This window comes from Galleria mellonella, unplaced genomic scaffold, assembly GCF_026898425.1.
Source record: "Galleria mellonella isolate WM207_F2 unplaced genomic scaffold, CSIRO_AGI_GalMel_v1 utg352, whole genome shotgun sequence".
Taxonomy (NCBI): domain Eukaryota; kingdom Metazoa; phylum Arthropoda; class Insecta; order Lepidoptera; family Pyralidae; genus Galleria; species Galleria mellonella.
Window position 1 is genome coordinate 7885108 of NW_026442084.1, and position 25889 is coordinate 7910996.

A 25889-nucleotide genomic window follows, 5' to 3' on the forward strand; every position below is an offset into this window, starting at 1 on the left:
ATTTTTGGTAATTAGCAAATGATAATGATAAGATTGCTTAGTATTTGTTATATAGCTAATCAACCCCTTCAACTTAAAGATCAAAAGTATAAAAATAGACATCTAGTAGCTATTTAGTTAAAACAAATTACTGATAGTTTATTTAGGGTGCCGCTAGATGGCAGTTATTACGCTCTAAGAATTTATATTATTGAAACAACTAGAATATCTAAAGAAAATTGTAAGATACAGAAGTTCATATTTATATTTTCACTTTGTTTGTTAAAAACATAGTTAATAATAAATTAAGCTATTTTCTTGATAATATTTTTGGCTATGTATTAACATTCATATTTTTAGTTTTTTGTAACAACCACACTCAAAATGACGTGGTGAAAAAAAATAAAAGTTTTTGTCTATTCGCCATTAAAATGGCGTCATCGAAAGAAACTTATTGTTTGTGTGGTCAACCATATAACATTGGACAGTTTATGATAGAATGTGACTGCTGCCGTGAATGGTTTCATGGCAGGTACTGTGGAAAATATATGAATTTCTATATGATAACTTAGATATGTGTTAAAAAAGGCTTCTTAAGTTGATAGAACCCTGCCTTTCGGCCATACTCTTGTCGCCGAATGTTTTCTTGGATTTTCAACATTAATGTTCTATTTACACAGTTAATTTGCTAATGAACATAGCAATAAACTATTTAGTGCACGTTTGGTGCTATTATTCTCATTATTATACTGTCGGTCACTGTTTACATATTGCATCTTCATTCACAAGTGCGCCGTATTAAATAATTCTTTGTTTTGGTAATAGGTGGGCTTTTCTCAAATCCAATATCAAATTAGAAATATAAAATCGAAACAAGTACACGGAATTTTCCATTTCTAAACTTAATTGTACAAATTTATCGAGTCTCCAATATCAGATATAATTTAAAAAGTTCAAATTTATAGTATAAATTAATAATATTTATCATGATAGTAATCGCCAGCTATAGCGACACCACGTGCCCGTGTTTTTATAACAGTTTTTATTGTTTACATCATAAAAAGTGAGGCTAGATACATATCTATCACAAATATGTTTCCTTCTGTGTTTTTATTTAATGTAAATGTGGCTATAGTGTATTAATTTATACACAACACATTACTTCTTCTGTATTATTTAGGAATTTCAATTAGTATCTGGCATTGGAATTAACAGAGTAAAGTGTTAAAGAAAGTTTAAAATAAGCCTACTTGTTAATAATAATAATTTTTTATTTAGGTATTTTTTAATTTTTTATTGCATGGCCAATAAATAATAATAATAAATAAATAATACATACATTAGTCTCACCTGTCTCCCATTCGGTTAGGCAGAATAAATGAGTAATAATGTGGATTACAAAAAATCATTGGTACAAAAGGTGGACTTAATGCTATATAGCATTCTCTCCTAGTCAACCTTTGGCAAAACAGAAATATAATTATGCGGTGAAAATTTGAAAATTATTGTAGATAAACAAAACAGTAACAGACATTCATATTGATTGATATATACTAAACATTGTTAAGCGTTTTATGAAATTTGATAGATAAAGGCTTTGAAAATTAAGTTGTTTAATAATAGTTACAGTAAGATATTTATTTGTTGGCTCATGTTTTAAATTTTATAAAATTTCCAACTAGAATCTTTCAAAACAAATATTTTAAAATATGATCAAAACTAACTGTTATATATAATCTTTATTGCACTAAAACATACAGTAACAACAAGACGTTAATAACAATGTTAGCAAAGGCGAACTTATCTCTAACAGACATTTTTTATAGTCAACCTAACACAGTGGCATAGGAAGTAGAGAGTGAGCAGTGGTAGTGCTAAACTGAAACTAAAATAAATATTATATAATTTACATAAATTACATACATATTATACACACACACACACACACACACACATATAAATGTAAACCTATATAAATAAAAATATTTGTTTTGTTCATTTTTAACCATTCTGAATATTAAATTCCTGTTCACTTGTATTATTATCAATGTAAAATCTGTTTCAGTTGCGTTGATGTTAAGATTTATCATTCCGATGACATAGACAAGTATCATTGCCCCAAATGCTCACAAACATATGGACCTTCTGTCTGTAAGTATATTGTTTTATTACTCTTCACATTTGGAATTGATAAAATGAACATAGATGCACCTATAGATGTGTACAATTGTTTTTTTTTATTGGATGAAAATGGAATGGTGACCCTTCCTGCGCTAACGGGATACGCTGGCGGGGCACCAGTGAAAGGTGATCGATGAGCATGAAAACAGGCCAGTAGCCCATCATGATGAATTCATCTGGAATTCATTATGATAGTTTCCAGGGAGAACCGCGAGGATGTCGACCTGGTTGGATATATTGCTAGCAATGGGATTCTCAGTCTCCATTACTAACAATTCCTTTGCCCCCGTGTACAACTGTTGTCATCACTGGCACAGAATATACTATGACACCCATGGTACTTGTTATTGGTTGACTTCCCTTTATGGGCAAGAATATTAAGATTATACCTATTTTACTACTTTACTAGACAACAATGATGCATCACCATTATCATATCAGCTGTTATCTGTTCACTGCTGAACGTATGGCTCCCTCTATTGGAGGGTTTTGCCAGTAGTTGCCATGTTTGACAGGCAGATTGGCAACTGCAAATAGGCTTTGGTGATATTTTAAGAGGGATGCTGCTACCCATCTCTTCACTATTAAGTTCCTTTAGTTGCATCTTATGACACCTACAGGCAAGGAAGGGGTGGTCCGTTCTATGCAGGGACCACATGGCAAAGTGAATGCCATGCTGCATTGCCATAGAGATATATTTTATGATGAATATTAAGGTATTGACAGTAACCAGTGATTGATGATAGGTGAGGATGATCAGGCCAGTTGGCCCATTGTGACAAATTCATCAGAAAATAACTAAGATGGTTATCATGAGGACTCCATCGAGGTTGACCTCATAAAGTATATTTCTGACAATGAGGCTACTGGATACCATTACTAACAATTGTCTCCCTCACCCCTTCAAATAGGACTGGTACCCATGTACCAACTACCAATTGGTTAGTGGTAAATGTTGGCAGAAAATAATTTTCAGTAATTGAGTTTAACTGCCTCGTCGCTAGTAATATACCCTAGGTTTATATCAGGTTTACTTACATGTGGTTCCTCTTGGAACCCATCATAGTTTTGAATTTTTTAATTCATCACATTGGATTTACTAACTTGTTTCATCCTTACCTATAATATTTCACTGCTGCATTGTTTGTAATAAATTGGACTTCATAACTATAAAAAAATACATTCTGATTTCAGTAAAAATCCCCACAAATAACCACAGAGCGGACCGTTATGAGCTCGGAGCCGAGAACCACCCTTCGCAAGTGGGGACTCCAGCGTGGGTCCGGGCACTGGCCGCGCGGCCCCTCCGTCCCTCGCAAGCCGCCCTGATGCGGCTGCGGCCTCACCAGTTCACAGAGGAATTTATTAGAGATGACGGCTTTAATAGACCAATCATCTTTCACACTCCCGAGGGGCTGGACTTGAAGGTCCCCAACCCTGCTACGTTTACCGTCAGATCAGTGCTAAGATTTTGCGGGGCACAATTAGAGGTAGGCGGTAGTTACTGAAATATAATCTATTGTCTTTTCTCTTTCCTTAGGAAAACAGGAAAAGCCTTAAAATAATGAAAAGGACAATAACGGGCCATTGCCCATTAAACAAACATTTATACACAATAGGTGCCACAGACAGCCCTCTATGTCGAGGCTGTTTCGACGCCGAAGAAACGGCTGTTCACGTAATCCTGGAATGTGAAACTGGCCCATCAACGTTTAGAAATCCTCGGAACGGTGAGGTCGCTTCGTGAGGCCTGTGAAGATCCCAGGAAGCTTCTGTGCTTCTGGGTGGAGCTGGGTTAGCTGTACTAGCCACGGCTTATATGCACAACGGCCCAAGTGAGAGGCTAAGCGCGAAAAATAGAGGCCTATTTACATTACATTTCTCTTAGACGATAGCTAAGAACAAGGAATTAAATAGAAGGAATAATATAATAAAAACTGTAAATCATATGGTTGCTTTCTTTCTTCTTATGTAAATAGAATTAGTAAAAAGAGGATGACAGACACACCATCAGTTGCTATTTTTCTCAATTCACAGCAGGCTAGTGTATAGAAAATGTTTTTGATATGTCAATTATTTGTCAATGACAAATTTTACATTACTAGATTATATATTGGACACAGTTTATGTAGAGAGTATGCAAGAAGGTTGTATCTGAATTTGGTAGGGTTATACGGCCGTGTAACATTTTCTATACACTAGCTTGCTATGAATTGACAATTTTATCACTCCTATGTAATTCCTTGTTCTTAGGGCAGTTGGCTTTGTCTACAGATTGCTCTATGGATGAGATGGAATAAGATTTATAAGACAAAGATATTGTAAAACAATATTTTTTTTAAGGCAACTTAGAATGGCAAACAAGCTGACGGCCCACCTGATGGAAAGTGGTAACCGTCGCCTATAGACATGAGTAGACCATGGACATAACAGAGTTTTATGTTTCGCCCATGATACCCCCCATGCGGTGCCATTCCTGAGGACTCAGGTGTTATTCCTCTGTGCCCTGTAAATTCAAGCCATATTCCACCGTTCAAACCGAAATACAGCCATCCAAACAACTGCTTCACGGTAGAAACACGAATAGGACAGAGGTACCCAAGCAATCGACTTTTGTACAAAGTCTACCTCTGGTTTAAATTAATATCAACATCACCTATATGAATGGCCTTCTACTACTGTACGTTTCACGCTTCACTTCCTACCATTATTTACAACGGCATTTTTTTTTTAAATACGACTACAGGAAAAGAAATTATACTTTTTTATAAAGCTGACGACACATTAGCAAGCTTCTCTGGTGTCGTTTGTGATCATGAGATGCGGTAATCACTTACCATCAGGTGAACCGTACACACGTCTATTGACCTTCCTGAAAAAAAAATAATGAATGAATGAATGAATGAATGGTTTATTTTCTCTTCACAAAAGGTAGTATAAAGTGACAACTTGAGATACGATTTGATATGAAGACCAATTTTGTGAGAGACTGGTGCTTGCGGTAGGTTTAGAAGTGCCTGTGTTACAAGTCACCAGTGCCCCATCTCCATGGACTACACAAATACAAGGCAACCAATTAGTGTTATAATACATAGATAACAATAATGAGATATAAAGTGCAAGAATTAAAACTTGTTTCTAATATATAACTTAGGCAAAGTTAATTACAAAATACAGACTATGTGTGCGTGTGTGTGTATATGTGTGTGTTCAACTAAATAGAGATAGATATATAATTTGTTTAATAATAATAAAAAGTAATTATTTGTTACCAGGTGGAAGTGATCGATGTACGCAAACAGTCCACGCTGCGGATGCCTTTGGGTGATTTCGTTGACTATTTCGAGACCCCGCCCGAGCATCGCGACGAGAAAGCTCTCAATGTACTCAGTCTAGAATTTTCGGATACCAAGTGAGTATGCTACTGCAGGTGTCGCCCTCTGGTAATAAGACTTTATAGCCACTTGCGCTATGTAAAAAAACATTCTTTCATTGATGACGGGCGAACTGTGATTGGCATAATTTAGCACAGGTCTGGGGTTTTTTTTAATAGATGATAATGGAATGGTAACCCCGCCTGCGTTATCGATATACGGCGGCGGGGCACCACTGAAAGATGATAGGTGAGGATGAATGCAGGTCAGTTAGCCTATCCTGACGAATTCAACTAGAATTTATGGTTTCCAAGGGGAACCAGGTGGAGGTCGACCTGACAGGGTATATTGCTAGTAATGGGGCTATTTGATCCCATTATTAACAATACTTACCGCATTGGTTTGGGTTATCATTCTACTTAATCGAGTAGAGTGGTGATTGATTCGTGTCACCAGCTAAATGTACTGGACGGAGGATCGGTCACTATGTTAACTGAATCTTATGAAATATTTACGTTTCGAGTCTTCGGTCGTCACTCATCTTCCGTCGACGGAAGGTCGGCAACGCTGCATTGTGCGTTTTTATATATGACGCTGTACTCGGGGAATACTGTGCGTTGACTATCCACGTCGGTTAAGTGAACGTGTGGTGTGATGGGTTTTTTTTATGGATGATAATGGAATGGTAACTCCACCTGCGCTAACGGTATACGCTGGCTGGGCACCAGTGAGGGGTGATAGATGAGAATGAAAAGACAGGCCAGGCTGTCGTCATCCGTGATGATGTCGTGATAACAACCCGTGCCCCCTTGTCGCAGCCTGGCGCCGCTGGTGGAGCCGCCGGCGCTGGCGCGGCGGCTGGACTGGGCGGCGCGCGCGGTGCCGGGCGCGGCGGCCGAGCGGCCGCGGCCCGCCGTGCAGAAGTACTGCCTCATGTCCGCCGCCGGCTCCTACACAGACTTCCACCTCGACTTCGGCGGCACCACCGTCTGGTACCACGTGCTGCACGGACAGAAGGTATGCTTCACATAGTACTTTCCATCACAAAGTGCCTAATTTTAACCCGTGGAGCGATCGGCTCTAGGCTAGCTCGCTACACCCACTGCGTCACCGATTTTTGAAATTACCAAATTTCGATTAAAGGTTATGGATGAATGAGTTTATTACCTACATAAATTTAATGAAAACGACGCTTCAAATTCGAGTTATACAACAGACGCCGTTGCATTAGCGCGCGGTACCACATTTTTGTTCGGTACAGCGTATGATGCATAAACGTTAACAGTAAATCTAAGTACACCTAAGTTTATGCAAGTTGCAGTTGATATTCCACTTGAGGAAAAATAGTAACTGGCGTCTATAGACATGCACATGTATGCCCCAGATCTAACTCCATCCTTATTTCAGAAAAAAAAATGTTTGTACATAATATATGCAACTGCTAAGATTTTTATGAGACTGTCTTTGCATGGCTGTGTTTCGGTTTGAAGGGTGGGATATGGCGTGAATTTACAAGTTACAGAGGAATAACACCTGAGTCCTCAGGAATGGCAATGCATGGATAGTATCATGGGCGAAACAGTATACTCTGTTATGTCCATGGTACTGCTCATGTCTATATGCGACGGTTACCACTTTCCATCAGGTGGGCCATAAGCTTGTTAGCCATTTTAAATTGTATAAAAATAAACTTATCTATCTTTTGGACATATACATAAATTTACAGCACTGTGAATTTCTCTGTCACTGACTAAAATGAATAACGCTAAAATCCATTTTTAAATAGTATTAAAAGAATTCAAGCATGTATATTAAATGAAAATGACGATAATAGCATTTTACTTTATATTTATCCAGATTTTCTACCTCGTGCCGCCGACAGCTACCAACCTCGCCCTGTACCAGCAGTGGAGTGCTGCGAACAATCAAAACGAGAGGTTTTTCGGAGATATGGTATGTTTCAGTCAAGAGCCACGTCTTAGTACAAGGTACTTACAACTTACTTAGGGATTTACACAGGTATGGGCAACTCATTAATGTCTGTTCGTGGTCCTTCGAACCGGATACTGATCTATTTGGTCTTTACGCGACTAATAGAAGTAGTTTTTTTTTGATAGGTGAAAATGGTATGGTAACCCCGCCTGCCCTAACGGGATACGCTGGCGGAGCACCAGTGAAAGGTGATAGATGAGAATGAAAACAGGCCAGTTAGCCCATCATGATGAATTCATCAGGAATTAATCATGATAGTTTCCAGGGGGAACCGCGAGGAGGTCGACCTGGTTGGGTATATTGCTAGCAATAGAATTCTCAGTCTCCATTACTAACAATCCCTTTCCCCCCAATAGAAATAGTTACGCGCGAGTAATGTGTGTGTATGGTCCTTCGATCCGGATAGTCCATGATTATTATGACTAATAGAAATGCTTTTTCTATCATAAATACATAGGTGTATTAGAAATAATGACGGAACATAGTTTTATAAACTATTTGGCGTATTTACTATATTATTTAATAAATCATCACTGTAGGGACAATTATTGCTGTTCACTTAGGTATATATGCCTGTATACATAAATTACATAATGATTGGTTAAGTTGTCAAGACAGAGTGGACAACAAATAAACTTGCTTTGACATTTTTAATATTAATTAAGAATTTACGCACTTTTAGGTGGAATGGTACGGCACTGCAGAACTGCAAGCTGGACAGACACTCTTCATACCCTCGGGCTGGATCCACGCCGTCCTCACACCGTGCGACTCGTTGGTCTTCGGTGGAAACTTCCTGCATTCATACGCTATCGAGATGCAATTGCAGTAAGTTTATTGTATGATTTTTTTTTAATAATTTTTCGCTTGATATAGATTCTTACATAGAAAATATGTATGTATTTACTTTCAGATGCTTTTTATTCAATTTGAAAATTCAATTTTGGAAGTTTGTCTTTTGAGCTTATTATTTGCTTTTAGGATGTAATATTATTGTATACTGGCCGTGTGATCCTAGTATAGAATAGGCCACCCCTTTTTTTCCCTATGGATGTCGTAAGAGGCGACTAAGGGAGGGCGAGGGATGGGCAGCAGCGTCCCTCTTAAAACATCTTTAAAGCCTAACTTAGGTTGCCCATACGCCTGCCAAGTGTGGCGACTTGTTAAAGGCTGATAATATGGATTATTCTATATTTTTGTTTATAACACTTTATGGGGATGAGAAAATATGAGTAAACAACGCGAAAGTACCTATAAAAATGCTAGAAGTTCCAACAAATCATAGGTATTGCTTTTTGTTTTTAGAGTGTACGAGATAGAGCGCCGCGTGGAAACGCCGACTATGTTCCGGTACCCGCTGTTTGAAGCCATGCACTGGTACGCGGGCGCACACCTCCTCACCATGCTGCGGCGGCACAACGAGGAGACGCAGGTAGCTCACAATACACACACACCATCTCACATGTTACCGTAGGATATTTCACATTAACACATAAAAAAAATTATCTCACGTGGAACCCCATCTCATCATGAAATTTCCATATTTTATACCTCAATATTACATACAAGAGTCGAGTATTTCACATGGGCCCCCAACACCTCATGAAATGGAACCTTTTAGAAAGCCTTAGTTATTATCTCACATGAGACCCCAGGAGGCCAATTCTCGTGTATTCGAATGAATTACGAAATCGAGCAAAAGTTCGAATTCGAACATTTCTCGTGTTACATAATTCTGGGTATGTCGATTCCGAGATTTCTCGAGGGAAGGGCGATCGAGATGCGTCGAGTGATCGTGAGCACTCGAGACGGATAATGTCGATTCGAACCATGAGAAATAATTATTGTTTGTTTTTTTTTTATGCAAACTCAAGTTAGATGCCGTTGATTGTCATTTATAAATATTTATTATTATTTACAATAAAGTGTTAACATTAAAAGGGGCGACGAATTCTTTATTGAATTTACCCAAGTAGGTTAAATAATATTGTAAAGAGAACATTATTTTCGCTTGTAATGGATAAACTCAAGAAATATTTAATCGATTGTAAAATAAATTCTTTCACATATATAAGCTACATTATCATTAACATGGGCTGTATTTAAAAAAAAATACTTTTTCTTCTACTTTGACTTCTTTTAATCCATAAGAAGTTGTGATGGACCACTAGTTTAAAATATATTAAAAGAACTAGCTATATTTGCAATTGTTTTTGTTAGGGCGGCTACAGTGGACTGTAAACGCTTATACCATATATTTGTACGTAGAAAAAACTATATACTTATAAAATGTGCACGCATATTATAGCATTGGTGGTGTGATGACAACTGCAGAGAATGCCGGCTTAGCACCGGAGTGAATATAAATGTGTGCATATGGCCATTTTGAATTTATAGAAAACTAATTACGCTGCAAAATTCAAAAATAATCAGAATTTATTTTGTTCATACTCCTGCCAAATCCTTTTCGATCTTATATTGCATGGGTGAAAGACTTTCTTCTCTATCTCTTTCCAACATGTTATAGTGTATTTTCTCTTTACATTGCTTGTCTCTATACCTTTAATTTGGGATTTACATACCTTTATATGCTCTCCTCTTGCAGGACGAAGATTTCACGTTAAGCGAGAGTGTGGTGCAGCCGACGCCGGTGCAGATTCCGCCATTATTATTGCGCGGCATCAAGTTATTAGCTAATGCCTTAAAAGAGTGGCATGCGTTGAAAAGTGTAAGTGGTAGGAATTTATATAAATAACTAGTTCTTACCCGCGGTTTTGTTTACACAATGGGGAAATAATTGATCTGGCTAAGAGTAGAGATGGATACCAGAATGGCGCAGACTGTTTTATGTTTTTAAAACTCCAATAAATAGTACATTACTGCAGCGGCCAGCAACTGAGGCATTGATGGACGAACGTGCAAATGTGGGCTGAGGCGTAGCCGAGGCACACATACGTAAGTTCATCAATGCCTAGTTGTGGCCAAGGCTTGTATAGTACTTTTCTCAAACAATGCTATGAATAAACTTATATTATATAATATAAATAGTTGAGTTGATAAGAAATAATTGATTAGGTGGCGGTAAGGAGTAACGTTTGCCGGATCAACTAGTATCTTTATAGAATAAAATTGGACTTTATGTTAATTCTGATAAAGTATGTTTTACTTCCAGACGGATGCAGCGAAGCGTGATAACGTTCCCAAATGTTTAAACTCGGGGCAGTTAGTACGCGAACTGTGTAAGGAACTTCGCACGTTGGAAAAGAGGTCCCTTAGCGCCGCTAATAAAGATAAAGTGAGTCTTATTACAAGTACATAAGAGCGATGTTACATCTACTAAAACTGACATTTTGTATATTTATTTGTTATTTTAATACAAAAATCAATATATCTAATTGTATGTTACGAAGAGTAGTGCCTTCATTATTTAATGCAATCATAAATAGTCTTTCTAAATCATATATTATAATAGGTTATGGGCCCAGCACACTTTTATTATCATCATCCTCATTTCAGTCGTTCACTGTCAACTGCTGAACATAAGCCTTCCCCATAAGGAGTGTTTGTCAGTGCCAGACTAGTTGCCACTCTTGGTGGACGTGTTGGCAACCGCAATTAAGCTTTGGTGATGTTTTAAGAAGGATGTTGCTTCTTATTCCTCTATGAATAAGTTTCCTTAGTCTCCTCTCACAACACTCATGAAAAAGGAAGAGGGGGTGGCTTATTCTATGCCGGGACCACATGGAATGTTTCCATTATATGTTAATATTGTCTATGACGCTCGTAATTAATAGAAACATTTTAAATTACAGGATTACAAAGTCAAAAACCACTCATCACCGAAAAAATCTCATTCAAACAAACAGAGTGCATCGAAAAAGTCACTGAAACTCACCCTCCCGAAACCAATAATGCATATGGGGCATAACGGAGAGTTTACCGAAGAGAAAGTGTATGCGGACAAATTTGATGTATACAACGATGGTAGATTTGTCTCCCAGGATGTCAAGTACACAAACGGCTTGACCGATAAATATGTGGTCGACGGCAAAGAGATGATTGCACAGGAGAAATTCCAGTTTCAGAACTACGGGGAGCAAGGTTACCAAGACGGGAATGGTTACGTTGAAAGAAACGACAAGAAGAACGTCCTAAAGATCAAGTTAAAGTGAGTAGTTTATTTTTTATTTTAACGTATTACTTTGTCTATCTGTCCGAAAAATTATGTTTTGGGATATCGTAATTGAAGTTCTAAAACGTAATTCTAAATTTGGGCAAATTAGACGGAAGAGCAAAAAAGAAAAAAAAATACAAAACTCAACTTCTGTTACACATATACAACAAATAGAAATTTGTATTAATCGGCCAACTTCGAAAAGAAGGTTCTCGTGTCCTTTGTATTTTTTTTTACGTTTGTTACCTCATAACTCCGTCGGTTGTAAACCGATTTGGAAAATTCCTTTTTTTTTCGTATCTGAAAGGATGTACTTACCAATTGGTCCTATAAAATTGGTTTTTCCACAATTGAAGTAGATTTTTTTTAATACAATTTGAGTATTATTATATTAACAAGTTTCAGTACAGTACATTTACACTAATATTATAAAGAGGAAAGATTTGTATTTTTGTGTGTATGTTTGTAATGAATAAACTCAAAAACTACTTTGCCGATTTAAAAAATTCTTTCACCATTAGAAAGCTACATTCACCCTGAGTAACATAAGCTGATTTACTCAGGGTGAATGTGATCTATTTATTGCAAGAAAAGATTAGGGATCTTTATTAAAACTTTAGTAACGTAACTCAAGGCGTAAAAAAAATGTTAAAAAATATCTTTGGTCGCGTGCGCTGCGGAAACTATTGGTGATAGAACAAACGTATGTTCTACAATATTGAAGAAAATATCAATAACTACGCGAGATACTATATGTCCAACTATTATCGTTACGTCACAATAACAACTTTTTAAAATGTAAAATTGTCTTAATCATTGAAGTGAAATAAAATATGAAAAAAATGGCTTGCACGATATTTGAACTTCAACTGCGGTATATGGTTTAGGACTTTGGGGCCATCTATTAATTACGTGAGCTCAGAATAGAGGGGGGGGGGGGAAGGGTCTAATGAATTCTCACTAAATCTCATTTAAGCCGAGGGGGGGGGGGGGATAATAAAAAATCTCACGTCAACTTCAAAAAATATAAAATATTAAAGATATTACTAAAATATTAAAGATAAACGTAGACGTTTCCAGTGATTGTCTTCCTGCACTACTAGAAATCCCAGATGATATGTGTCCAATTATTTCGATTGAAAAAATACACGAGTATCCATGGATTGAGTAAAAATTTAAAAGAAAGTGTTGTTTTTATGTTTTTACTTTGAATTTTATTTAATTTAAATAAATTAATTATAGTATACCTGAACGATTTATTATTTTCCCGAATAATAAATATAAATTAAGGTTAAAATATTTTTTGGGTCAATCTCACGTAAGGGGCGGGGGGGGGGGGGGGTCAAGGCAAATCTCACTAAATCTCACCTAGGGGGGGGGGGGGGGGAGGTGTCTAAACTGATCGAAAAAGAGCTCACGTAATTAATGGATGCCCCCTTTGATAATTTGAAATTTATATTTTTTATGAGTTTTAAGAACAAAAAAGGATAAAAGGTTAGGTTTGATAAATTGAGATACTAACAGAATATAATTTTGTTGCAGTAATTCTCCCTCGTCGTCACGTGACGAGCCGCCACCTTACAACATGCCTGAACATTCTATCCTCAAGTCCCATCTCATCAGGTCAGATCGGCCCATTCTGAAACCAATCCATCAGTGGACCATCTCCAAGAAGGACATCGGTGACTACCATGAGGAGCAAATATTGTTCACAAATGAGAATCTACAAGCGAACATGAGGATAGAAGGTCAGGAGTTGAATTATGGACCTGGTGAGTTGGATTTGAAATTATTATTCCCAATTTTAATTTATCCTCTCCATCCTAAGGTCTTCCTCTTCCAGGCAAGAGATCGCTATTTAGCGATAAGGCCGCCCATTGTTGCCTCTTTATCTTGCTTTTATGTAATTAATTATTTATTTTATTTGTGTATACATATTGTTAATCTTTATAAGCTATATCATTCTTCGTAAGGAGCAAGGAGTTTTCATTAATTATTTGAAATAAAAAAAGAAAATAAAAAATATTTTTTATTCTAGTAAACTTAGATTTTAGAATAGTCATATTTTATGATTCTATGTACTTCACTTCAATCAATGAAATTACATTCTATGTATTCACTCAGAATGTAATTTCATTGATAAAAAATGAATCATTCATTATATATAATTATGTATGTTATACATACATGAATTTACATTAAAGAAATTGTTATATAAATAAAAACTATAGCTCAACCGCTAGCTTTTCTCAAAATATTTTTTTTGTATCCTGAAAGTTCAGTGGGTCATCTAGTGTAGAATAAAGACAGTAGATGATATGGCGAATTTCGTGTCGCCTACAAAACCATCTATTAAAAGTAATTCCAAGATCAATTTTTAGATTTTACAACTGATCTTTAGGGCTTTTAAAATTTTGTTCTTTTTTTAAATATAACGAACAAAACAGAAAAGAAATATTTAAATCAGTCAAGTCTTTTTTTTTCTAATTTTAGCGTAAACTAACGAACAGCCGTTAGTTTACTTAGTTGTGGTCCCGTGGTGGTTTACTACGTTGGTGGTCCCGGCGTAGAATAAGCCACTTTTTCCTTTCCCGTCGGTATCGTAAGAACCGACTAAGGGACGGCGAAGGATGGGCAGCAGCGTCCCTCTTAAAACATCTCTTAAGCCTGACTGTGGTTGTCAATTCGCCTTCCAAGCGTGACAACTACTGGCAAAACCCCCCAAGGGAGAGGTGTATGTTCAGCAGTGGATAGTTAAAGGCTGGTATGATGATGATAACAGCAATTAATTTTTATATATATAAAAGATAAAAAATTTATACCATTGCGGTGGCACACAAGCATACGGCCCACCTGATGGTAAGCGGTTACCGTAGCCTATGAACGCCTGCAATACCAGAGGTATAACGCGCGCGTTGCCTACCCTGAAGAAACCTCTTTACGCCCCTTTTAAAGAACCCCATGCTGTAGTCTCTTGGGAAAACCTCGGCAGGGAGCTCATTCCATAACCTGAGTGTTCGTGGGAGAAAACATCTCTGAAACCGCGCTGTACGCGACCATTGAGGCTGTAGGACATGAGGGTGAACTCCCTGTAGTCGAGCCGTACGATGATAGAAAGTGGCCGTGGGCATCATATTGAATAATTCCTCTGAGCACAATCCGTTGTACAAGCGGTAGATAAAACATTCTTTAAAAAGCTAATGTACAAGATGAGGAGCCCATGAGATTACTTCCAGTAAATCATGTCTTTTAAAGGAACCTTTCATTTAAAAATAAGTTGTCATGATCTGCTTGTATTCATCAGGTATGTACTCGGCGGAGGACGTGCAGCAAGACTATCAGTACTCGGAGGCGGCTAAGCCGGGCTCCTACCAGCCCGACTACGGGTACCAGCCCGCGGACGTGTCCTACGTGGACTCGTACCAGCGATACGAGGAGGCCCAGATGCCGCAGACCGTGCACCAGGTAATTGGAAATTGGCTTATTTATTTTTCATGAATACCTTGTTTTCTTATTTTAATTTCTTAGGGGGGGGGGGGGATAATCTGACAGGTTGACTTTTATGTGGTTCCCCCTGGAAACCATCGTAGTTTTTTTTTTTTTTTTATGGGTGAAAATGGTATGGTAACCCCGCCTGCGCTAATGGGATACGCTGGCGGAGCACCAGTGAAGGGTGATAGATGAGAATGAAAACAGGCCAGTTAGCCCATCATGATGAATTCATCGGGAATTAACCATGATAGTTTCCAGGGAGAACCGCGAGGAGGTCGACCTGGCTGGGTATATTGCTAGCAATGGGATTCTCAGTCTCTATTACTAACAATCCCTTTGCCCCCCTAACCATCGTAGTTAATTCTAGTTGAATTCGTCAAGATAGGCTAATTGAACTGTTTTCATTCACATTTGTCATCTCTCACTGGTGCCCCGCCGGTGTATACCGATAGCGCATGCGGGGTTACTATCCCATTGTAATCTAATAGGGTTACCATTATATTATCATCTAATTAAAAAAAAATCTTAGGCAGAAGGGGGAGGGGAAGGGATTGTTAGTAATGCGAACTACCAGTCTCATTGCTAGCAATATACCCTTGTCAGGTCGACCTCCACGTGGTCCCCCCTGGAAATCATCGTGCTGAATTCCAGGTGTATTCATCACAATGGGCTGATCTGCCTTTTCATTTTCATCTATCATCTCTCACTGGTGCCCCGTCAGTGTATACCGTTAGCGTAGGCGGGGTTACCATTACATTATCATCCATTAAAAAAAAAAGAATTCTTAGGGGGACATCCTATTTGAACTATGTAAGTTTTATAATACCCTAAATCTAAACTAATATTATAAAAAGGTAAAAATTTTATTGTTTGTTTGTAATGAATAAACTCAAAAACTACTCTACTGATTTTAAACATTCTTTCTTAAGTATAGAAAGCTATAGTATCAGGGAGTAACATGGGTTATATTTATTTATTTATTTATTCTTTATTGTACCACTTAAAGAAAAATACAAAAATAAATATATATTACGCTTACGGAGTACAAAAGGAGGTCTTATCGCTAAAACAATCTATGTTAGTTAAGCAATGTGTTATTTTTGAACATTCTATATATTCATACGAAGTTGGGCCGGATTACTAGTAATGTATAAATAAATAAAAAAATATTAAAAAAAAATATTTTTCATATAGAAAATTATCAATAAGTAATACCTCTAATTTATTTTAAAAAGGCGTGCAAATCCGGGGTGGGTTGCTAGTTAAGAATACATTTTAATTCTATATATCCTAATTATACGGTGAAACGTTCGGTCATTTAGTAAGGCAGGTTTACTTCAATACATATGTACTCAGCCCCATTATGTACATAAGTACTGAGTGCCCACATACCAACATACATACATATACACACATACTTTAGGTTCAGTTTTAAACTCTCCGCCAATGACTCCCTTGTATGCCTATATCTTTCCATACATTGATCAAAGTACTGTTTCCAATTAGAATAAATTGCTAATAAAATTTTACAAGAAAATATGTTTTGAACGAAATAAAGATGTGTGTGTATTATGAGCGACACAGTATACTCTGTTATGTCCATGGTATTTTTCATGTCTATAGATGACGGTTTCCATTTTCCATCAGGTGAGCCGTTGGCTTGTTTGCCATTCTAAGATGCATAAAAAAAATACACATTTTTTTTAACACAATCATTTTATTGGTCAATAAAGTTTAAATAAATAAATAAATTAATAAATCTTGTCATACTTTAAATGGATAAATTATATTTAAATTCGTAAATTGCGTGCTTGTTGCAGCAAACGGCAAGTTTCAGCAATGTGGCTGTACCAGAGATAAATGGCGGCTACCACAACCAGCTGCCGTCGTACGACGCGGCCATAGCGCAGCAGTACGCCAATAATAATTATGTGAGTGAAACAATCGTTATAATCATCATACCAGGCTTTAACTGTTCACTGGTGAACATAACGTCCCCCTAGGGACGTTGCTGCCCATCCCTCGCCCTCCCTTAGTCGTCTCTTACGACACCAACGGGAAAGGAAGGGGTGGCCTGTTCTTTGGACCATTGCTGAATATAGGTCTCTGCATAAGGGGGGTTTTGTCAATAGTTGCCACGCTTCGCAGGTGGTTGCTAACCGCAGTTAGGCTTTGGTGATGTTTTAAGAAGGAAGTCGCTGCCCATTCCTCGACAGTTAAGTTTCTTAGTCAGTTCTTATGATACTTACGGGAAAGAAAGAGGGAAGCAATAAATACATGACTATATTTCCTGATGGCGTAGACAGATTCACATCATAGGGTCTTGTCGGGTGTCGCCGTTGTGGGGAATCATTCAGCTGGTCATATTTGAATTCAGACAGTATTTTTCTTTTATATTCTTGATATGACGCGATGGTTGGTGGATATATTAGTATGACGAATTATAATTTATAATTGTCTACATCAAAAATCAGTTATAATAGTTTAAAAACTAAATTCATGAACCAATTTTTATAAAATTTCTATGGAATCATTCTATAAGTATATCCTTTCATATAAAAAAAATAAATTTCCGAATCGGTTTTCAATTGATATGACTTATGAGGTAACGAACATAAAATAAATACATCCTGTTTTTTTTAAGTCGGTTGAAAAGGATGTTACTCAATTTGAATTTTTTGTGGTTATTATATGTGATAGTGTCGCCAATTATATAAGCAATTCCGCGTTCTAAATTCAAATATTGACCATATAAATTATCTATGTAATGTCTTGTCTTTGATTGTTGAGGGTGTGCTCATAACGGGATTGCATTGTGGGGTAACAGTCAGATATAATAGATGAGAATCAAGGAGTTCAGATGGTTTCCAGGGAGAACTACGTGGAGGTCGGTGAGGATATTATTACCAATGGAACTGTTATTAATAGCGGAGTGGCTATTACTAATAATTACTTTCCTTTACCCAGCAGGTACTGGAGGAGCAGAAGCCGGCGGCGACGGAGGCGGCGGCGTCGGCGTCGGCTGCGCCGGCGCCGGTGCGGCGGTCGGAGAGGCCGGCGCGGCGCCGCGTGTCGGCCACCTATGACTACGAGGACGGCGACCTGTACATCGACGACGCGCCGCCGCCGCGCCGCCGCAAGCCGCCGCGCCACAAGCACCACCACCACCAGCACCAGCACCAGCACTCCAGGCACGCGGCAGGTCAGTGCTCGCTCTAGGTTTGTTTGTTTGCTTGCGACAGTGGCGCCCTCTAGTGATTGCTTTGTATGACTATAAAGTCAAAGCGTCAGTAATTCAAGAAAAGAGCATATTCCTTTTTAAAAGGCCGGCAGCACACCTGCAATGCCGTTGGTATTATGGGTAATCATGGGCGGCGGTAGTCACCATAAGGTGAGCCGCATGTTCGTTTGCCCCGTGTTGTAAAAAAATTCATTCAATGCAAACATTAGATTATCTGTACTCGTAGACGATCAATCGATAGATTTGTTTTCGTCATCAATCAGTCAGAATTTTACAGCGACATCTAGCATTTTGTTTCATGCATGTACTAATTTACTCGTGTTACTTTACTAGAACAGTTTTGCTACGATAATACATACATTTGTATGTTAATTTAAGATAGATAAAATACATTTTTCCACTCATTAGAAGGGAATGTGGTAAGAAAGGTATTATGTATGAATGTGGATGGTTATAAGTGCAGAGGAAGACCCGAAAAGAGATGTAATGACCGTGTGAAAGATTACATGACCAAAAAGGGGGCGATGACTGCAAATAGAGACGATTGGAAGAAGAAACTGCGTAGAGATGTTGCATCTCTGTGCATCTTCTACCGAATTTATCATGGGGAGTGCTCTGAAGAATTGTTCGGATTGATACCTGCTGCTGATTTTCACCATCGTAAAACCCGCCATAAACTAAAATTTCATCCCAACCATCTGGACGAGTGGCGGTCCTCCACCGTGCGTTTTTCAAGGCACTTTCTTCCACGCACAACGAGTCTGGAATCAACTTCCAGCAGCAGTATTTCCGAACTGATACGACAACATAACCTTCATGAAAAGAGCATATTCCCTTTTAAAAGGCCAGCAGCACACGTGCAATGTCGTTGGTGTTGTGGGTGACCATGGGCGGCGGTAGTCACTTTTTTTTTTTATGCAACTTAGAATGGCAAACAAGTTGACGGCCCACCTGATGGAAAGTGGTAACCATCGACTATACACATGAGCAGTACCATGGACATAACAGAGTATACTGTTTCGCCCATGATACCCCCCATGCGTTGCCATTCCTGAGGACTCAGGTGTTATTCCTCTGTACCCAGTTAATTCACGCTTATCATCAGGTGAGCCGCATGCTCGTTTGCCCCCTGTGTTATAAAAAAATAATACAATACAAATCCCTAATAGATTTGGGAAAAAGGCAGGAAGAAAAAGTAAGTCATAATTAACATATTTTTTTTTTTTTACATAACAGCAACAACAAACAGTAGCAGTTACCGGAGTACGTCTGGGGCGAGTGGGACGTGTGTGAGTGGGGCGAGTCGTGCGCCCGCCAATGGCATCGAGTCGCTCATACAGGCCTCCGTGCTGGCCGAGGAGGAACCGCCCACTGCCACGTATGTTTTTTTTTAAACATGCTAACGAAATATTAACCCTACCTGCATTATCTGTATACCTTGAAGGAGTTCTAGTGAAGGATGATAGGTGAGAATGAAGTTAATTAACCCATCGTGAAGAATTCACCAGGAATTGATCACGATGAGTTTCCATGGGACCTTAACAGGGATATTGTGGGGAGGGGGGAGAGATATTGTTAGTATTGGAGACTAAGAATCCTATTGCTAGCAATATACCCAACCAGGTTGACCTCCTAGCGGTTCCACTCTGGAAACTATCATGTATAATTCCTGATGAATTCATCATTATGGGCTTACTGACCTGTTTTCATTCTCATCGATCACCCTTCACTGTTGCTCCGCCAGCGTATCCCGTTAGCGCAGGCGGTGTTACCATTCCATTGTCACCCATCAAAAAAAAGGGTATTGTTAGCAATAGATCCACTGATCTCCATTATTAAGGATCTCTCCCCCCCCCCCCCTGGGGGGGCCCAGTACATGAAGTTTGGCTTCTGTTGAAATTCATATTTACAGACATAACGAAGCATAACCACAGATAATAAAACTTGTAGGATTATCAATTTTCAATATTTCTAAAAGAGCTATCATCGTCACTTAGTTATTGTTACTGATTGTTTATTACAGTGAGGATGCAGCAGTGGCTGGCATGCTCAGCATCAGCGAACGGTACACTGCTCCCCAGAGAACCTTTGGGCTCGCGGCCGATTCGCACCAAACAAACAGCACGCACGATAGGTGAATACATGTGACTTTTACTTCACTCTCACACATTCTACCAAAATACATATTGCAAAGCATGTTGTGTTTGCATCATATGTTTTATACAAAGGTCTTTATAAGTTGTTCTAAGGAAATATTTTGTACACCCTGTGTGTTATATCATGGAGCGTGTTTATAGGTTATTACACTATAATACACGCATAGATAAAAAAAAAATATTAAAATGTGACTTATGGATTCAATAAATTATTTAATTTGGGGAAAACAAGAATTATTTGTGATTATTACATTAAGTTTGACTTCAAAATTCTCACTCAGTGTAGTTATTTTACACAACAACAAAATATCTGATGCCTGCACCGTGCATATTATGTACGGAATATATTATGGTGTTAACATCAAAATGTCGCATTTTTTTTTTGTAATTAAATTCATCTAATTATACAACTAAAATGGCAGTGATATAGCTAGATTAGTAATAATAAAAAAAGGAGAGGTTTTTAGGATATATATTTGGTCAGAGTCCCAGTGGCACAAGTGTAAAACAAAAGATAAACTATCTGTCTATTATAAAAATGCTAAATAAAATAGTACTTAAAAAATGTCAAATATTCTCATTAAACATCTAACAATTTCATTAATTATGTAATTTTATCAGTAGTGGGAGTACGGGAGGTGGACGGTCGCGGTCCCGCAAGGCGGCCGCGAGTAGCGCTGACGAGGACTACGCCGACGAGGAGGATGTCATCAAGGAGGTTCATAGGGATGAGGAATATGGTATTCATAAATTCATAATTGAAAAATTTTATTAATTTTATTCTAAAATTAAAATTTCTTTCAAACATGTTTACCATACATGATATTTTCCAATCTTAACACTAGCTTCTCAAAGGCCACCAATATTAGGTGGAAATCTGGGTATGTTACGAATCGAAAATTAATCTCATCTGAGTATTTTATTCCGATAACGTAACGTAATTTTTTACTGGATAATGTGTAATTGTTTATGTTCTTGTGTCCGCAGTGTACCCGTCGCTGGAGGCGTCGTCGGACGACGAGGACGAGTGGCCCGCGCGCAGGCGGCGTACGCGCTTACCACAGCCTGCACGCGACAAGTCAGTATCAGTGTTATACTTTAACTGTAATTATTGTTATAGTAATGGAAATAACATTATGAGGGCAATTGAATATATCTGCAGGACGGAATTTTATTATATAAATATTGCTTGCTTAAATTATTATTATGACATGCGATTTAATTTTTTTTTTTGTGATGGATAAATTCTAAATATTTAATTTGACTTAAAAAATATATATGCTGTGTTTTATTTTAAATATAATTTAACCCATTCAATACGGCGGCCATATTGAGATCCCTATGCAGTATACGGCTTAGTTTTTCATAAACGGCCGTCACTGACGGCACAACTTTTTCTACGTATATGGCTTAGTTAATTGTTAGGAGTGACTGCCAGTAAATAACGGGCTTCCACAAGTGACTGGAACGGTCTAAAGCACGTTTGAAACTAAAGGAAACCGAGCGCCTCGGAGCGCTCGCCGTCATTGGGTGAGGGCGGGGAGAGCGCCTCGAGGCGCCGGCGCTCGCCGTCACAACGTATAACACTGGACAGCGCCCTGGCGCGCTCTCCGTATTCAATGGGTTAAGATTTTTTTTAATGTTGGTTTATGTAATTGGGTGTTTTGTGTTGTGTGTTCAAAAGTTTACTAGTTTATTCTTTATAATATATAAATATAATTTATAAATATATAATACAGGCCTTCCTAGATCAGGTTCAAGGGTTAAGTGATTGGGCAACTTGTTGTTAGTGTATCGTGTAAATATAATTTTTTTTAATGGCTAAATAATTCAAGGCAACACTGCCTACGTTATTGGCACGTGCTGGTGGGGCACTAGTGAGATACGGTAGGTGAGGATCGAAGCGGATTCGATTATCTATCGTGATGGATTCAGTAGCAATTTGTCAGGATGGTTTCGAGGGGGGATTGTGTGAAGATGGACCTGACAGGGGTGTTAACTTGTAATCGTTTGTGTTAACCGGGTGTCTGGTTTTGTCCAGGGACGAGTCGTGGTCGCCGCGTGCACGGCTAGGTCGCGTGGCGCCGCGGCTGCGTGGCCCGGCGCGCGCGGGCGTGCGGCGCGAGTGCGTACGCGCGGCGCTGACGGCGGCCGCGCACGCGCACGTCGCCGCGCACGCCGCCGCTGCGCACGCGCATCCCGCCGCGCACGCCGCCACGCACGCGCACCACCACAAGGACGCGCATCACGTTAGTGCTCTTCAATATCTTCTACTAACTTTCGCTTGTTGACTTTTTTGACTGATTTCAAAGAAAAGAGGTTCTCGATTCGGTTGTGTTTATTGTCACCACATCAGTTCTGAATGAATTTGAAAAAGTAATCTTTTATCTGAAAAGATATGGTTATAGATTGGTCCTATAGAAATTTTACAAAAATGTAACTGGTATTCAACTCGTTTTTTTATTATGAAATACAATTTTTTTTTCATTATTTCTATAAAATGTGTCCTCTTTCTCATATAATACCTATATACCAAATTTCAAATCATCATCAAGAACGTGCAAATTTGGGCCGAGGCGTAGCCGAGGCACACATACGTGAATCCATCAATGCCTAGTTGTGGCCAAGGCTTGTATAGTAGTTTTCTCAAACAATGCGCAAAAATCAAAAACACAATTTTACTTTTTGAATTCAATGACAAATAACAAACAATAATAATTTTTCATGTACTATAATGTTCCTTTGTTTTTTTTTTTTCTTTTCAACAAACAACTTCCATTAGTTTTAAATTACAGGATAGATATGAGTTCACATAGTAATTTATCTGGCCGCTAAACACGACAGATATGGATTTTCATACAACTTTTGCCGGCCGCTGCCCGCATGTATCTGGCCAATACGGAAATTTTGATGTATCTCGAAGAAGTTTGTCAAAATAATGCTCACATTTCCAAGCATGTTTGAGAAATTATTATTTTATGTTATTTGGATTAGCAAATAGGCTTAATATTTAAAAACTGTATTGAAACCTAATAATCAGATTTCTAATTCTGTAAAATTTTAACTGACTTTTTAACTATCCAATTTTATTTTACCTCTTTACAGCAAAACGCGAAGCGGGCAGTGTTAGCTACAAAGAGCAGACGGCCCCCGCCGCCTGTACAAAGTACGCCAAACAAGAGTGAGTGCGATCTTATATCTTTACGACGTCTTTACCAGAGGGAGACTTTGTACGAAAGTCGATTGCTTGTGTACCTCTGTCCTATTCGTGTTTCAACCGTGAAGCAGTTGTGTTTGCATGGATGTGTTTCGGTTTGAAGGGTGGGATATGGCGTGTATTTACAGGGTACAGAGAAATAACACCTGAGTCCTCAGGAATGGAAACGCATGGAGGGTATCATGGGCGAAACAGTATGTGTGTGTTATGTCCATGGTACTGCTCATGTCTATAGGCGACGGTTACCACTTTCCATCAGGTGGGCCGTCAGCTTGTCTGTCATTGTAAGTCGTATAAAAATAAAAATAAAAAAAAATATAGAAATAAATAAATAAAATGTAGAAAAAAAGAGTATATAAGTATCTCGATTAGCTTGTATTAGTACTCATAGCATAAGTTATGCTTAATTTTGGTACTAGATGGCGTTATGTAATACCTGTTATTAAAATTAAATTGCAGATATAAGACTGAAAAAGGGTATGAAGACGGCCAAACAGCGTCTCGGCAAAATCCTCAAAATACACAAGATGGTATATTAAAATAAACATAGTTTACGTACGTAGATGTATATTTTATATATGTATTTAGCACGGACCAATATGTGTTGTGGATATGTCGGTCTACTGTTTGTGCGGTCGGATTTATGAATTTGTACCTTATGTTAACTCAACTGTAAGTTGAATTTTGTTGATCGGGCTTCTATATATTTAAAATAATTCGAGGTTCCGTTAATACCGCAATATTAGAATAGCAGCTACATTTTAATAAATATAAGGTTTATTTTCATTTGAATTATTGAAAATGGATTTTATAAATTCGACCGCAAGCCTACTACCGTGTATCTTAATCGAGTCATATAATTGTTTTCAAGTATTTGTATATTGATGTCTTATTTGTGTCGATTCGGATGCGTATATCTTTTAGCACCTTATTACCTGACCATACGGTTTAGAATTGCCTACTTTTAACATTTTTTTTTTTTATTGAGTAGTGCTCGCGTGAATGGCATTTTTAATATTGTCCCCATGATAATAAGGTTATAATTGCAATGTGCGTGTCATTTAATAGGGTTGCCACTGCGTATTATTTAATTTTAAATCAGATCATGACAGGTGGGTTATACTTGATAATATGGTACCTTTACTATGAAAGAAGAAAATATTTAGTTTGTTTTTTTAACCAATAGTGAAATTTCAGATTGATTGCTAGAAAGATATGATTTTTAATGTTATTTTTTGTCTATTGTATCAGCCGTTAAGAGTCCACTGCTGAATATGGTCTCCCCTATAAGGGGGGGGGGGGGTTTGCCAGTAGGAACCACGCTTGGCAGGCGGATTGGCAACCGCAGTTTGGCTTTTGGTGACGTTTTAACCGTTGTAATGCCATCTCTTACTCATATCTACTTAAAAATGCCAAAGAAATCTTTGTCGTGTTGATGTCATTTATCCTTGTTTCTAAAAAAACTGTATCTCCTCCAAAAATTATCCAATTTGAACCCTTTGCACCCGAGCGGCGCCCGAGTGTTTTAAAACTTTAAATCGAACTACGCTGCTACGACGCTATGGTTTTTTGTAACTGGATCTCCTTATTTACAATATGCGATAAGATGGTTTTCTCGGAAGGCCGAAATCGTCTCGAGTCGCTGGTTCGCGCGAGCGGAAAAGGCCTCGAATGCAAAGGGTTAATAATTTTTCTACAGCGAGCTAAACAGCAACTGATTTCATGAGCGCTATAGCGCTTTTAGTTACAATGCGTACTCGGCACTCAAACGGTTAAGAGGGATTCTGCTGCACATCCCTCTGCCATTCGGTTCCCTTTGTCGCCTCTTACGTCATCCACGGGAAAGGAAAGGGTGGCCCGTTCTATGCTGGGCCCTACACGGCAAATTTTTGTGTGTATTACTTAAAAAACAAATTATATTGGGGTGTAACCCTGCACGTTCTATATACGTATCTTTGAAAATTAAGATGCGATTTGTCAACTATAAAAAAAAAAAAATATAATAAATAGTATTATTGTCTATGGATTATGTTAGGAGTATATTAGTTATTCTCTTATTATTTTCTTAACGGTTTTTAAAAAA

At 38.1% G+C, this 25889-nt stretch overlaps 1 protein-coding gene across 3 annotated transcripts; it reads left to right on the top strand.

Moving 5' to 3' along the window:
• Positions 1-383: 383 nt before the first annotated feature.
• LOC113519455 (histone lysine demethylase PHF8-like) lies at positions 384-25889 on the top strand. Of its 3 annotated transcripts, none has more exons than XM_052897085.1 (22): positions 384-511; positions 2045-2130; positions 3355-3650; positions 5436-5572; positions 6353-6551; positions 7392-7487; positions 8209-8354; positions 8832-8958; positions 10132-10254; positions 10699-10821; positions 11339-11694; positions 13243-13472; positions 15005-15165; positions 17013-17123; positions 18163-18394; positions 19670-19811; positions 20457-20567; positions 21211-21329; positions 21577-21667; positions 22631-22838; positions 23695-23770; positions 24266-25888. In XM_052897085.1, exons 1-22 carry the CDS (start codon positions 411-413, stop codon positions 24343-24345), a joined length of 3351 nt encoding a protein of 1116 aa, XP_052753045.1. In that variant the 5' UTR covers positions 384-410; the 3' UTR covers positions 24346-25888. The 3 variants fall into 3 exon arrangements, with proteins under 3 accessions (XP_052753045.1, XP_052753044.1, XP_052753043.1); XM_052897084.1 differs by having other exon boundaries at positions 404-511; positions 18160-18394; positions 21214-21329; positions 24266-25889; XM_052897083.1 differs by having other exon boundaries at positions 404-511; positions 18160-18394.